General features: G+C 54.1%; 1 protein-coding gene across 3 annotated transcripts in view; it reads left to right on the top strand.

Annotated features, from left to right (window-relative positions):
• Positions 1–15,298, top strand: part of Ncs1 (neuronal calcium sensor 1) — a 50,282-nt gene that overhangs the window by 19,400 nt on the left and 15,584 nt on the right. For all 3 annotated transcript variants that reach the window (XR_866008.3, XR_866007.3, NM_019681.3), the window contains exon 2: positions 5,505–5,529. Coding sequence is in view for 1 of the 3 variants with exons in the window: in NM_019681.3 (NP_062655.1) it covers positions 5,505–5,529 (25 nt within the window). In the remaining 2 variants the exon portion in view is untranslated. The remainder of the gene's footprint in view (positions 1–5,504; positions 5,530–15,298) is intronic.

Here is a 15,298-nt window from a genome sequence, read left to right on the forward strand (position 1 = left end):
CCTATACATCCCAGGACCACCTGCCCAGGCGTGGCCCTCCCACATCAATCATGAATCAAGAAAATGTCCCACAGAGTTGCCCACAGCTCTGATGGTGGCATGTCCTTAACTGAGGTTCCCTCTTCCCCGTGGCCATAGTTTGTGTCAAGTTAGCAGAAAACTAACAGGGGCAGCCACATGGGGGGCGGGGGCGTTGAGGGTAGCCCTCCATGCTGAGAGGACAGTAAGGATAGGAATCTTCCATACTGTGTAGACTGAGTCAGAATGAGGATGAGGGAGGAGTCTGTGGAGATCTTTGAGTTTTACCCCTGGATCTAAAAGAAGACCAGAAGACCATGACCATGCCAGGGGTGTCCCCAGCTGCCAGACCAGTGAGTAGGAGAGAGAGATGGAGCAGGGCTTTGAGGCTGATTGGGGGGAGGGGTGTGGGGCACAGGAAGGCCTGCTGTCCTTCTGAAGGGAGGAGTCTTTGGTGACCAAAGGCATCAGGATGGAAGAGACTGTCAAGTGGCTGAAGGCCCCAAAGGCCTTGTTCTCTCTCTCTCTCTCTCTCTCTCTCTCTCTCTCTCTCTCTCTCTCTCTCTCTCTCTCTCGTGTGAGTCTCCCAAGACCCCCTTGCTAATGTACTGGGAAAGGGTGGGTAACCCAGAGGTTAATCCTTGCATCTGGAGACTGAAGTGGGATCTGGATTGGTCACACAAAGACCAGAAGTCTGCCTTCCGTCCTTCCTGCCGCAGGAGGCACCTCTGCTCCGTGGGACTGCCAGCTCTGACGTTCTGTTCCCACCGTGTTTGAGCTGAGCTTCAATCAGGAGAGAGGTATTTTGCTTTAGGGAAATGAAAATCAGACTCAACGTTTATCCTGGGCTCCTGGGACAGGCTCCTGTGTTCACTCTCTGCAGACAAGAGCTGCGTGGAGAGGAGGAGGTGCCTGAGGGAGCTTCAGTCACTGCTGGGGTGGGAGGAAGCCCTGGGTGCCCTGAGCATCTCTCCTTAGGCAGGGGCATTAGAGAGTCTCAGCAGGCCTGAGGGAGAAAGGCTGGGAGTAGCCTGGGGGCTGGGTTTTTCTCTCCCCCTGCAGTTCCAGTAGAGGGACTGTGGGTGCCCAGCCCCCTCCTTCCCTGTGGCTCTGTGCTCCAGCTCCTCTGAGCTTTTAAGGAAGCCCTTCACAGGATCCTGCTGAGAGTTCATATTTGATATGAGAGATGAGGATTCTAAGGTTCAGGGTATCTAGCCTACATGTGGTCCTAACAGGGTCTTGACCAAAAGGTGCCACACCCATCAGGATCTGCTCATCAAAAGCCTGGCTCTCAATGGGGCTTACAGGCCCAGCTACAGGACTATGCTGGAGAAAGAGTCAGCCAAAACCAGATGCGCTCACACAAAACACACACAAAGAAATTCTAGCCCCAGCCCAGTAGCTGGCTGGCTCTAAGGATAGGACCTCTGTGGAGGTCCTGGGGTGCCCAGCTGGGAAGAGAACATGTCTCTATTGGGTCCTGCTGGTACTAGACACACATCCAAGTTGCTAAGTTCATTTTCCCTGTAACACTTTACCTGTGAGGTGGAGCTGTGTTCTCTTGACAGATGAGCAGAATGAGGCTCAGAGACGTAAGCTTGTGTTCCGCGTGACCTCAGCACCGAAAAGGGCAGGAACCCTTGGCCTGCATTGTTGGCCTGGCTGACACCAGGGTCTTCTCTCATAGTCGCTTGTCCTCCCCATCCTGTACACACTTGGCCAGACCTCTGATTGGCTGTGTGTTGGGGTGTTACTGGGGAAACAGAGGATCAAGGGTCAGGGGCTTGCTGGGAGGGTGGTTCTCCGCAGGGCTGCTGTCTTATTGCTGTGACGATACACTGTGACCAAGGCAACTCTTTTTTTTTTTTTTTTAGAGACAGGGTTTCTCTGTATAGCTCTGGCTGTCCTGGAACTCACTCTGTAGACCAGGCTGGCCTCGAACTCAGAAATCCGCCTGCCTCTGCCTCCCGAGTGCTGTGATTAAAGGTGTGCGCTACCACGCCCAGCCCAAGGCAACTCTAATAGGAAAGCATTTAATGGGGGCTGGCTTACAGGTTCAGAGGTTTAGTCCATTATCATCATGGCAGGAAGCATGTGTGACACACAGGTAGACATGGTGTTGGAGAGGGAGCCTAGAGCTCTATAGCTGGATCTCCAGCAGCAGGGAAAGAGAGCAACACTGGGCTTGGCTTGAGCATTTGAAACCTCAGAGCCCACCCCAGTGACACATTTCCTCCAGTCAGGCCACACCTACTCCAAAAAGGGCACACCTAATAGTGCCAGTCCCTGTAGCCTATGAGGGCCATTTTCATTCAAACCACCACAGCTTTGGGTCATTTGGTGGCCGAGACATAGGACACTCAGGGAGCTTGAGTAGTTACATTGACTTGGGGCATTGGCAGGGCACCAGGGGCCTGCCTGAATGACATCACTGGTATTCCTCCTCAACTTCAAGTGTCAGTCTGGAACTCCTCTGAGCCTGAGTCCTGAGTCCTGAGCTCTGTACAGGAAGCCTGCGTGCTAAGCCCTGAGCACGGAACCGTGGAGGGAAGCTGGAGGGGAGAGCCTGTTAATTTCACAGTTGGTTGGAGGCTTAGTGAGAAGGAGGGCTAGAAGGGGGATGGGCTGGAGCTGGAGCTGGGAGCTGCGTCCTGGGAAGCTCCCCTTGTGTCTGGTCCCAGGCCTGAGGCAAAGCATGCTCCCCGGATTACTCCTTCCAAGTGCCTGTGATGATCTGATCCCACGAGTGTAGGACTCAGGCTGCCTCCTGGTCCTCCATGTATTGTGGAGGGCACGCAGACTGCGGGTGAAGACAGTTATTTCCCTTCAGGTTGTGAATGTAGCACTGCAGGGGAGGCTTGGCCGATTGCTTTGGACTCATCCCCCGCCCCCCCTTGCCCCCACCCCTGCCAGCCTCCCCCATGGTGCTGCCGCCTCAAGTTTACTCAACAGCATCACAGCCTTCACCCCCAAGTTCTTGGGCACAGTTCTCAGGTCAGGGGTATGGTCTTCAATCCAGACGCTACTCTTGGATCCTGACAGAGACCCCGCACTTTCCCTGCTGACCCCCCCTGGCCCCTGACCCCCACCCCAGTCTGTGCACCCAGGGTTATGCTTAAGTAACTCTCTTTGTTCATCTCTTTCCCAGCATCCTTCTCTAGCTTGTTTGGGCTTTCATGGCTCTGACTGTTGGAACTGTATGACCGATGGTCTAGAATCACCCCACATTCCGGAGTAGTCCCAGGGTCACGTGACAGGAGAGTGCCGTGGATAACACGCCCTCACTTGCACCCAGTCCTGGGTACCGAATGTCATCTTTTGAAAAAAAAAAGGTTTTGGTTCATGCATGGCTGTGCACTGTGCATATGTAGGAGGCTGTGGGGGACAGGAGGCGGTCTTCAGAGGCACACTCAGCCCAGAAGCCTGGAGCTCAGTTGTTCAGGTCTGGTCCCCAGAGGTGGTCACCTGTGTCTCCAATTCCTGCCATCTGCATCAGCTATACCCAGAGATGATGGGGGTGGCAGGGTCGGGGCAGCTCAGTGCAGTCTAGCATCGGGGGCTGGTCAGTTTTTTTGTCTGCTTGATATAAGCTAGAGTCATCTGGAAAGAGGGAACAGTTGATGAAATACCTCAGCAGGTCGGCCTTTAGGCAAGTCTTCTTGATTGGTGAGTGGTGTGGAAGGGCTCAGCCCACAATGGGTAGCCCCACCCCTGGGCAGAAAGCAAGTGGAGAAAGCCTTGGAGAGCAAGCCAGTGGCAGAGGTGGTGCCTCCGGGCTCCTGCCTGAGTTCCTGCCCTGACTTCCCTCTTGCTATGAGGTGAAATGAACCCTTTCTTCCCCGACTGCTTGCATTGGTCAGCATTTTATTACAGCAACAGAAAACAAATTAGAACAACAGCTGTGTTGTTCCTCCATCTCCTCCCCTCTGCGTCCCCATGCCTTGCCTGATACCTTGTAACCTCTGCTAAAATCTGCTCTCGGAAATGTAGCTGCACTGGCCTTGCAGAGGCTGGGTCCCAGTCTATCAGCTGACTGCTCTGATTAAATCCTTCTGCAGCAGCGAGGCTGCTGGGAAGTGTGCAGGTAAGGGGACTCTAAGGCCATCCGCCTACCCAGGCTTCTGACCCTGGGTTTGAGCCAAGACCTCAGGTCTGAAGCCCCACCTGCTGCTTCCAAGTCTCTTTTGTGTCTCACTATGCCCACCTGGAACCAGGCTGGAGATTGCTCTCTGGGGACATCTGGGGGCTGTGGCTGAGTCACAGCACAGATGGCATCTAGGGGTTAGCAGATGCTAGTTTGAGTTTGTTTGGAACACTTCTTGTAGAGGGGTCTCCCTAAGTCTGCCACATTTCCTTCGCTTCCCCAAGAAGGTGTCCGGCTCCGTTCGCACCTGCTGTCTAGCAAGGACTTGTAGACCGTCATCCACCCATTCATTCACTAGCACTATTGCCCAGCTCATCCGAGCGCCACAATGGGGAGCCAGGGCTCCATGCGTCTGTTAAGGTCAGAGTTCCCAGGCAGGTACCGTTTCAACACCTGCTTCACATGGAGAAACTGAGGCACAGAGAGCCCAGTAATCACCCAGGCAGAGAGTTTGTGGTCTGGAAGGTTTCTTGTTTTTTGTTTCGTTTTGTGTTCGAGACAGGGTCTCACTCTCTAGACCAGTCTAACCTCAGATTCCCAGAGATCCTCCTGCCTTTGCCTCCCCACTGCTGGAACTAAAGGCAAGCGCCAACATGCTTGGCCTTGAAGGTGGTGTGTTGTTCTCATTTGGTGATATGTTGGAAAGTGTGGTCCAGTTTCAGCTCAAACCGATTCAATACTTTGCAGAAAAGAAAAAGCCTGGTTTCATTCATTCTATGGTTCAGTAAAAAGTGGCGACTTGGCTTGGCGTGAGCTTCGGCCATATGTGCAGATCCTTTCAGCTGCTATATTTGGTCATATCTTGAGAGAAAAGACCTGGACCGTCCGTTGAAAGGGCTGTAGGGCAGTGAGGAGGTCTGGGCTCCGAGAAGCTTGGCTTTCAAGAGTCTCCTTGCCCCATCCAGGTCTGGAAGCAGCACCCACTCCGATCCTCCTGTCCCGGGACAGAGCTGAAAAAGGTTGTAGACCAGGCTGGCTTTGAGCTCACAGAGATCAGCCTGACTCTGCCTCCCGAGTTCTGGGATTAAAGGCTCACGGTCACCACACCTGGCTGAAAGAATGTACCTTAAGTTGCCTTCTGAGCAGGGAACCCAGGTTTCTGAAGGTGTTTTGGAGGTGCCCCTTCATAGCAGCAGCAGAGAGTGGGCTCTGGGGAAGATAGAGTATACCATCTTCTGAGCAGACGAGTACCTGTTCACTAAGGGTGTATTTTCTTACTCAGCAGGCTGACAGTCCTATGGGGCAGACTGCTGTGGGAAAGGCGGTAGGAGGGAGCCCCGTCACTGCAATGGCCTGTGTCCTGGGACTCCCATCTAACCTCTGATCTTCTCTTCTCTTGCAGTCACTGAGAAAGAAGTACAGCAGTGGTGAGTAGAGGAAGTTCTGGTGTGTTGGGTGGGCGTGGCCGCTGGGTGGGTGTGGTCACTGGGGTGGGCAAGGCTGTGGATGGGACAGGGTGGGATAGGTTATGTGGGGCTGTGCAGTGTCCATTGAGCAGGCTGGGGGAGGGTAGTGACTTCTTCCCTGGTGTGTGTGTGTGTGTATGTGTGTGCGCTCACGTGCACGTGCATGTGTGTGTGTGCGTGTGTCAATCTTGGGTGTAATTCTTTAGGAGCTTGCTTTTTTGTTGTTGCTTTTTCGGTATAAAATGATTTGTTAATTTTTAGTTTGCGTTGAGTGTTTTGCTTGCATGAATGTATGTGCACCATATAACATGCAGTGTCTGTGAGGGTCGGAAGAAGGCATTGGATCCCCTCAAACCAGAGTTATGGCTATCTGTGAGCTGCCATGTGGGTGCTGGGAACCGAGCTCTGAGCTTCTGCAAGAGCAGTGAGTGACTCTAATTACTGAGAAATTTCTGCAACCATCTCTCTGGTTGTTTGTTTTGAGACAGAGTCTCACTATGTAGCCCAGGCTGGCCTGAAACTCACTCTAGCCCAGGCCAGCCTGAAACTCACAGAGACCTACCTGCCAAGTTCTGAGAGTAAAGGCCTGTACTGCCACCACCTGGCCAACTTGTTTTTTGAGACAAGGTCCCTCACTGCTACCTAGGGCTCTCCAACTTGACTAGGCTGGCTGTCCAGATTGCTCTAGAGAGCACCTGTCTCTGCTTCCTCAATATCTCCAGTACTGGGCTTGGGCTTGTAAATGCATGCCTTTCACAGGGATGCTGGGGAGCTGAACTCAGGTTCTCATGTCTACCTGGCAGGTACCTTTCAGACTGTGCCATCTACCCAGCCCCACTTTATGGTATCCATTAAGACTCAAACTGGAGGCTGGAGAGATGGCTCGGTGGTTAAGAGCACTGGCTGCTCTCCCAGCAGACTTGGGTTAGAATCCCAGCATCCACACCTTGGCTCATAGTTGTCTGTAACTTCAGTTCCAACATGTTCTTCTGGGCATCAGGCGCACATATGATAATCAGACATACAAGCAGGTGAAATCGCAGAAAACAAAATCAAAATGATCCAGCAGGCTGACGGAAGACCCTGCTTGCCACACAGATGACACACAAGTCGGGAGATTAGCATCTACTACTGGCTTCATCACTAAGCCACTCCGGGCCTTGTGAAGTCTCTTCTCCACTCTGGGACTCAGTTCCCTCATTCAGAAAACAGGAAATGAATCTGGACAATGGTGACTCACGTCTTTAATCCCAACACTCAGGAAGGCAGAGGCAGGCAGGTTTCTAAGTTTGATGCCAGCCTGGTCTACAGAGTGAGTGAGTTTCAGGACAGCCAGGGCTACAAAGAAACTTTGTCTTGAGAGAGAGAGAGAGAGAGAGAGAGAGAGAGAGAGAGAGAGAGAGAACAAAAAAGAAAAGATAAGAAAAGGAAAGGAAAACACGAGATGAAGAGTGGGTAGCTCCAGTCTATCTGACACTCTATGTTAAGAAAGATTCTGAAGAGGGATGTCTCAGTGCAAATAGAAAATGTAGCAGTGAGGGATTAGTGAGATTTGTGATGAACTAGTGATGCCTGCTCTGGGCCTTGCGGGAGGAGAGCATGGGTGTGTGCCACAGTGCAAAAGGAGAGGCTCTCACTGTAAGGCAAACCCCAGGAGGGGAGTGAGGAGATGAGCTTGAGACCTTTATGTGTGAGGGGAGCAGAGCCCAGACCCTCCACGGCGTCTCCTAAACTTGCACATCCATGCTGCAGAAAGGGCAGAGCTCTGCTGATTCTTTGGCTCTCCCTGAAGATCTGCTAGGTGGGCAGAGCCAGAACCATGAGCCTGCGGGCTCTGGCAAGGGAGAGGCTCTCACTGTAAGGCAAACCCCAGGAGGGGAGTGAGGAGATGAGCTTGAGACCTTTATGTGTGAGGGGAGCATGAGCCTGCGGGCTCTGGCAAGGGAGTGGAGGTGCGGAGAGAAGCTGACCTATGGGGGGCTGGTCCATCTCTGGTTATTTCCTACCTAGCCACAGGAACATTGCACGAGCCCACCCATTTCTAGGTCCGTCTGCTTCCTTTGTCCTTGTTCCAGAGCCTACCCCCATGTTGTCTCCCTAGCTTTTCTGTGTGGACATCTCCCTGCCTCCCATGCAGCCCTTGGGCTCTGTGGAGCAAGCACCTGCAGATGGCAGGCTATGAAGTTATGAGTTCCCCTTGCTGATCCAGCTCTGCTGAACTCTCCTGAAGCTGGAGTTTCCTCCAGTTTGCCTCCCTCCCCAGGGCTTCCTGACTTTTGCTTGATTTAGTCTTACCCCTGAGGGGAGCACCTACTATGTGTAGGCAGACATCAGTAATGGGTCACAGACTGTGACGTTCTAATCCATCTCTAGTGTTATGGGCTATTATAGAAGTGCTACCACACAAGACAAGCCCATTTGTTATCGCTGGATAACCTATAACTCCTTTTATGGCTTGGGACTGTCTCTAATATCTTGCTGGATTAGAGGTTAGACCAGGGACCTCCTGCCCCTGTCTCGCCACTGCCCAGGACTCATTGTTCTTACTAGCCCCAAACTCGGGGGTCCCTCCATTGTGGTCAGTGTCTCCCAGTGATTCTTTTGCTCCCTGCACCCCAACCCTCAACCAATGCCAGGGGAACTGGAGCTGGAGGCAGATGGGCAGGTCTCTTGACGCCCCTTTGGAGCACACCTCTCAGCTTGCCTAGGGCTCAGACATCCCCTCCCTGGGTCTCCTCAAGTACCCACCCTCATCCAAGTCCCACTGGTGCCCCTGTGGAGACTCTATCCATGTCCCTCAATCCCACACCTCAGCTTGTTGGTCAGGTCTCAGAGGTTCCCATGTCTCCAGCATCATAGTGGGTCACCTTGTTTTGTACTGACATCTAACACTGCTGTTCAGGGTCCCCAAGTGATGCTGTGCCTACCATACAGAGGATGCTAGAGGTGGTGTGTGTGTGTGTGTTTGTGTGTGTGTGTGTGTGTGCCTGCGTGTGTGTCTGCCTGCCTGCCTGCCTGTGCCAGCCAGCAGGGGCCCCATCACCCAGCCCTAGCCCCAGGTGACCCTGACTGAGTCTGCTTTTTGGGAGCTGAAGGAGTGGGGGCAGCCTCATCTGCAGCCTGCCTGTGTCCCAGGCTCGCTATCTTAGGTCCACCCCAGTGTCCACAGAGCCGGGTTCATCCTTGTGGGTAGTCAGAGGCACCACGGGGGCTGGCCAAGGAATACCACAGGTGCTAAAGCTTGTGGTGCCTTGAAGGTGACCAGGACATCATGCTGAGTGGAAACAGCATGGTTTCCCAGCTGCTCAGATCCAGGCTGCCGAGTGTGCGGAGAAAGGAGCTGAGTGAGGTGGAAGGTGCTAGGGTCATGGGTCGTGGGTGCCTGTACTGTAGGGTGGACACAGGAGGGGGTGTATCTGAAAGCACTTGGGCCAAGCCTGCTGGACCATCCCACATGGCTGTGGTGAGGACCCAGGTACCCTCTTATCCCCAGGGCTCCTGTGGACAGGTATTGTCCTAACACTTGGCACCCTCAGGGAGTCCTGAGTTCTAGAAGTAGCCTCATCTTACAGATAGAGATTGGCTCAGAGAGGTGGACACACTTGCCTAGGACACACAGCTTTGTGAGTGTGTTTGTGTGTAGTGTGGGGCAGGTTAGAGTGTGGGTCTAGCTTGCTTCTTCTTCGTGCTTCAATGCTTAGTGGCTCTGTTTGCTGGCTTCCTGCTGTGAGGGGCTCATGAAGCCAGGGGGAAGGAAAGGGGAAGAGAGACCCTCCTCCTCCAGGGAGCTGAGGGGAGGTAGGGGTGGGCCCAGGCAGGGAGGCCTTTGAAGAGATGACAAAAGGAACAACCTCCCAAGGTGGCCTCCCTGCCCCCTCCCTGTACCCCTTCCCTGCTGCATCCCTCCTTGCATCCCTCCCTGCTGCACCCCCTCCCTGCACCCCTTCCCACTGCACCCCTCCCTGCTGCATCCCTCCCCACTGCACCCCTTCCCTGCTGCAGCCCTCCCTGCTGCACCCCTCCCTGCACTGCTCCCTGCACCCCTCCCCGCTACACCCTTCCCTGCACCCCTCCCCGCTGCACCCCTCCCTGCTGCACCCTCCCTGCTTCACCCCTCCCCACTACACCCCTCTCCGAACCCCTCCTTGCTGCACCCCTCCCTGCACCCCTCCCTGCACCCCTCCTTGCTGCACCCCTCCTTGCTGCACCCCTTCCCACACCTCTCCTTGCTGCATCCCCACTGCACCCCTCCCCGCTGCACCCCTTCCCTGCTGCACCCCTCCTTGCTGCACCCCTCCCCACACCCCTCCTTGCTGCACCCCTCCCCGCTGCACCCCTCCCTGCTGCACCCCTCCCCACTACACCCCTCTCCGAACCCCTCCTTGCTGCACCCCTCCCTGCTCCTCTCCCAGCTGTCCGCTCCACTATCTATCCATTTAGCTGCATCCAGATTCTGCTCCTTGGGAAGCAGATGCTGCCTTAATTATGGTGGCGTGAGGGGACAGGGACAGTTTCCCAAGGACAAGTTTCTCCAAATACCCTAGCTGACTATGCTGTGTGGGAGATGGGAGATCAAGCCCTGTGTGGTGTGGGGCCTTGCATCCGCTCCTGGGGATGAGAAGCCTTGCTGGGACCTCTCTGTCATGGTGTTCCCCTTGTGTCCCTTTCCTCCCTGCTGCACACGCACACCCCATTGGGAGTGACTCATGTGGCAGTCACAGGCCTTAGGATTCTGTAAGGTGATAGGTTCCCTGCCCCAGACCTGATGTAGCTGTCACCTCTGGAGCATCTTCACAGTCTCCACTCCTAAGAGCCAGTCCCCAAAACAGACCAGCCACCATGTCACATGGCTGGAACCCTCCTGCCCTGGATTTTGCAGACTAGGCGTGGGTAGAAGGTGGCTCTGCCGGCCTCTCCTCCCAGTGCATGGGGGTCCGGGCTGCCTGACAGATTTCTTTATTCTCACTGGTCTTGTCTACCCACCTCACTCAGGGCCTTCAAGGCAGGTGCTGCGTGGACTTCTTGACTCAGAGATGAGGAAGCTGAGACTTAGTGAGACAGAGCCTCCTGATTCTGGTCATATACAAGTCAAGGACTGAGAGACGCAGGGCCAAGCCAGGGTTGCATTAGAAGCCAGACAGTCCCCTCCTTAAGAAAAACTGAAGCTGAGATTCAGGGAGGTGCTCACCTGGCAGCGTAAGAATTCGACTTCAGCTCTCCAGAATCCACGTGAAAAGCTAGATGTAGGCTGGAGATCTGGCGTAGTGGTTTAGAGCACTCTTTGCTTTTGCAGAGGACTCGGGTTCGGTTCCCAGCACTCCCATGGTGGCAAACAACTGTCTGTATCCCTATTTCCTGGTAACTCTGATGTCCTCTGGTTTTCTCAACACCAGGTACATTCGTTGTACACATATACACATGCAAGCAAAACACTCATATGCATAACACAAGAATAAATACATCTTTAAAAAATATACTGGGTACAGCAGTGTATGTCTGCAGTGTGGCGGTAGGGAGGCAGGGACCCCTGGGGCTTGCTGGCCACCCAGTTGGCTAGTGCCAGGTTCAGTGAGGGACCCTGTCTCAAAATATCAGGTAGCCAGCAATTGAGAAAGATGCCTGACACTGGCCTCTGGCCCTCATACATTCCCTATAGATAGCTCTGTGTGTGTGTGTGTGTGTGTGTGTGTGTGTGTGTGTGTGTGTGTGTGTGTGTGAATGAGAGGGGGGGGGAGGTGGGGGGTGGGAGGTGCTCACGTAGCCCAGGCTGGCTTCAAACTCGCTATGTAGACAAGGATGGCCTTGATCTAATCCTCTTGCCTCTAGCTCTGCAGTGCTTGGATGGCAGGCATGTGCCACCACACCTGACTTGAAGCTGTTTTGACACTCCCTGTTCCTGTGTGTTTAATGCAGTCTGCCTAACAGCAAGCCTAGATACAAGGTCACAAAAGTGATGGTGATAATTCCCCCATACACACACACTCCTGTCTTCTCTGAGTGAAGTGGGCCTGTGAGGTAGCCCCCAGGTCATCTGTCCTCTTGGCATTAAGACTCCCTTGATGAAACATCGACATTGCCAGTCACCTAAGGTCCCAGTTTGCAGTGAGCTCTTGTAACTGTGGTGCCCTACGGGCCACCCCTGTCCCTCTGCCCCTCTACCCAGCCTGACCTGAGCTCACAGTGCTGAGAATTCTTATTCCATCCAGTGCCAAGGCTGGAAGTGCTGGCCCTGAGAACTACTGAGCCCACTAACCATCCCAGGTCACTGGAGAGATGATCAGGGATCAGGGGACAGCCCTCTGCCTGTCCGTGCCCCCTTTGTGGATTCTAGGCTCCAGGGCTGACCATCAAAGTTGTTAGACAATGGACTCCATTCAACATTCACCAAGAAACCAGGAGTCTCTGAAGAATGAGGACCTACTCCTGACGTGAGACATCTGTCACTACATCAGTTACACTCGACAGTCTCAAGGCACAACTGCGAGAGCTGCCACCAGATCCAACCCTGGGAACAAGAGGGACAGGACTCTATATGAGCTGGGTGGGCTGAGGTGGGGCCTTCTTCAGAGGAGGCAGCCAGCTTGGAGAAAGGGGAAGAGAGATCTAAGGAGAAAAGAGCTACCCCCACTAGCCTCAGTTTCCTTGTCTAGAAAGTGGGTATCACAGTCATTGCCTCCTGGGCTTGGTTGGACCATTTGGCAAAATTGTACTTGAAGAGCTCAGGGTCAAGCTTTGGATTTAGCCCTCAGCAGGCGCAGCCTTTCCTGGGGTTCAGGCAAGCCAGACATTTGTAGGAAATCCCTCTGAGTCCGCAGGAGGAAGCTGGGAATGCCGCAAGCTAGGAACACGGGTAGCTATACTTCGGTGCCCAGAACACCCCCTGAAAGGATGCAATGGGGGGTTAGGGATACTAAGGCACAATGGGGTCTTCCCTCTGGTCCTCTAGGTTGTGGCCCTGTGCTCTGGCAGCTGGCAGCAGCATTGCCCCAGCAGAATAGAGGGCAGGAGGCCTGGCCTGATGGCACCAGAGGGAGGGGAGAAGAGTTGGGGCTCATGTGTCCTGTGTGGTCAGGAGGGACTGTAGGACAGGCCGCTCACCAACCATGGAGTCCCCTCTTGAGCCAGCCAGTGATGCACAAAAGCAGAAGGTGGCAATCCCTGCCCTTCAAGGTGACAGTTTGCAGTGTAGAGTAGAGGACTGGAAGCCAGCCAGTGGCCACAGAACTCCAGTCTTCTCCCTCGCCATTCTAGTCAGGGCAGGTCCCCTCCTCCACTTAAAGATGAATAGAGGGGTTATATAATGTTTGGGTCTAATCGCTTTCCCGGGTGCTGACATGGGGTGGCGCATCCTGGATCTCCTCCCAGAGAAGAGACTGGGAGGTGAGGAGGCTGAACGGTAAGCGCTCTGCTTCTGCTAACAGCCTGGGTTACCCTGGACTAGCATCTCTCCCTCCCTGGGCTTCAGAGTCTCACACACACAGTTGGCTTGCTATGCTTGTGCACCTAGCTTGCTAATCTTGTCTATGGATTCTCTAGGTTCAATAGAGGATCCTGGTCCGTGGGGCTCAGACCCGGATCCCTGGGCTCCTGATCTCAGCCCTACCCAGTGTCTCAGTCACCTTTCCAGGCAGACACTTCTGGATGTCTGTGAGACACCATGTGGAGGCTGTAAGCTCAGACCAGCCGGATGTGTAGGCACAGCTGAATGACTTGAAGAGCTACCATGATGACTGTCTGTCATGGGGGTTTTGGCTAAGGGTGGATCAGGACTTTTACCCTAGCTGGGCTAGACAGGCTGATGCCAGGTGACAGATCGGTGAGTAAGGCCACAGAGCTTACAGAACTCAGGGGATACTGAACATGAGGGGGTGGTGGAAAGTGCATGATGGGGCCTTCTGTGCAGGCTGCTACTCTTGGCTTCCAGCATCCCTTCGGGGGGGGGGGTAGGTTCTCCAGCCTATGGGGTGGGGTTCAGTGACAGCCTCTGTAGGGGTAACTGGATTCTCAATAGAGACTGGCACTCTGCCACCAGCCCCTACAGCTGATGTCAGTGGCTCCTGCTGGTGCAGTGGGGGGAGCCACTCCCACTCAGGAGTCGGCTCCTCTGGGCCTCCTGCAGGGCTCTCTGCGATCGGCTCAGGAGTTAGCTTCAAGATTATCTTCTCCCTTTGCTTCTTTATTCATTTTGAGACAGGGTCTAACTGTATAGTCTTTACTGGCCTGACTGGCTAGCTTCAAACTCTCAGAGATCTGCTTGCCTCTGCTTTCTGGGTTTAAAGGCATGCACCACCATAGCTGACATTTCTTGTTGCTTTTAAATAACTGTCACCAGCCTTCAAGTAGCAGACAGCCTGAAAGGGTGGAGGGATGTGAGGGGGAGGTCAGATGGTAGGCAGGGGGATCTCCTATGGATTCTGGAGTTCTGGCTTTGGGTCTGGCAGTCAGGAGCCAACCTAAACTTCTGTGCCTCCTGACCCAGGGAAGAAAGCTGGAGATAGCCTCAAGGAAGGAGGCCCGGATCCAGTGTCTGGTCCCTCACAGCCCGACTCTGCTTCATTCTGGTGTGTGGCCTGTTCACAGGGTCCACAGCCTACCCCTTCCCCCTCCCCTGGAGTTGCTGGGGCAAGTAGGCCCTTTGGGACTTTGCAGAACAGAATGTAGGGGCCTCTGTGGATCTGGAGAAATTCTGTGCTGGGTTGATGAGGGGAAACAAGCCAGCGGGCCAAGAATGGCCAACATAGGTCAAGGCATGCAGAGAGCTGAGGCTGTGAGCAGCTATGGACAGCTGTGCTAGCTTCATCTGTAAAATGAGATCATTGTCCTACCTTGCATGGCACTGTGACTGGCTCTGTGGATGGAGGAGTTACAGTGTCACAGGAGGCTTCTAGCTTCTGATTCCCAGAATCCTCTACTTTGAGGACGGTAGACAAATGGAACCTTCCGGTGATTAGCAAGGGGACCATAGGAAAGTCAGTGACCAAGGTCTCTGAGTATCGGCCTCCTTGGTTCACCTTCCCTTCCCATTACAGCACCAGGGAGGGCTGAATGGCTTTGTGAGTAACTTCCTCTCTTGCAGCCTCAGTTTCCCTGTCTTGGAAATGGGCTTTCTCTGTACCTTGTCCATAAGACTAGTTCAATAAAGGTGACAAAGTCCCTGGTCTAGATGCTGCTGCTGGTTGAGGCAAGTTGCTCTGGCTCCAGTGTGGGAGGAATGATCATTGGAAGAGAGCTTGCCCCACCTGGGGGAAAGCCACACATAAATGCCAGTGTGCTGACGGTGACACTAGGAACTCTTTTCCATGGCTTTGTGGCATTGCTCAATATTGGTGAGTTTTAGATATCAGCCCCCCCCCCCTAGGGTGACACCCATAATGTCACCCAAACTAGATGGGCGGTGACCATCGAGGTTCATCCATGAGCGTTGTGAGAGGTGAAGGCGTTTGCTTAGGTTTGCACAGCTGGTGAATTGGCCTGGGGCTTAGCCTCTCAAGTGGGTATTGGGAGGGTCTTGTGCTGGGCACTGGGGCAAGGGTGGGCATGTCCAGGTGGAGGAGTAAGTACAAAGGGTCTTCTGAGCCCCGTGTGTGGTTCCTGTAGAGCAGGGCTGGGGTGGGGTGGCGCAGGTGCCAGCTGCCAGTCCGTGCCAGGAGTGAGGAGGCTTCCTGGGGACCGTGGTGGGAGTCATTTTAACTGTCCTGTGAGGAGTGTCAGCCAGGGAGGCCAGGAGTTC

This window comes from Mus musculus, chromosome 2 (genome assembly GCF_000001635.26).
Source record: "Mus musculus strain C57BL/6J chromosome 2, GRCm38.p6 C57BL/6J".
NCBI lineage: Eukaryota > Metazoa > Chordata > Mammalia > Rodentia > Muridae > Mus > Mus musculus.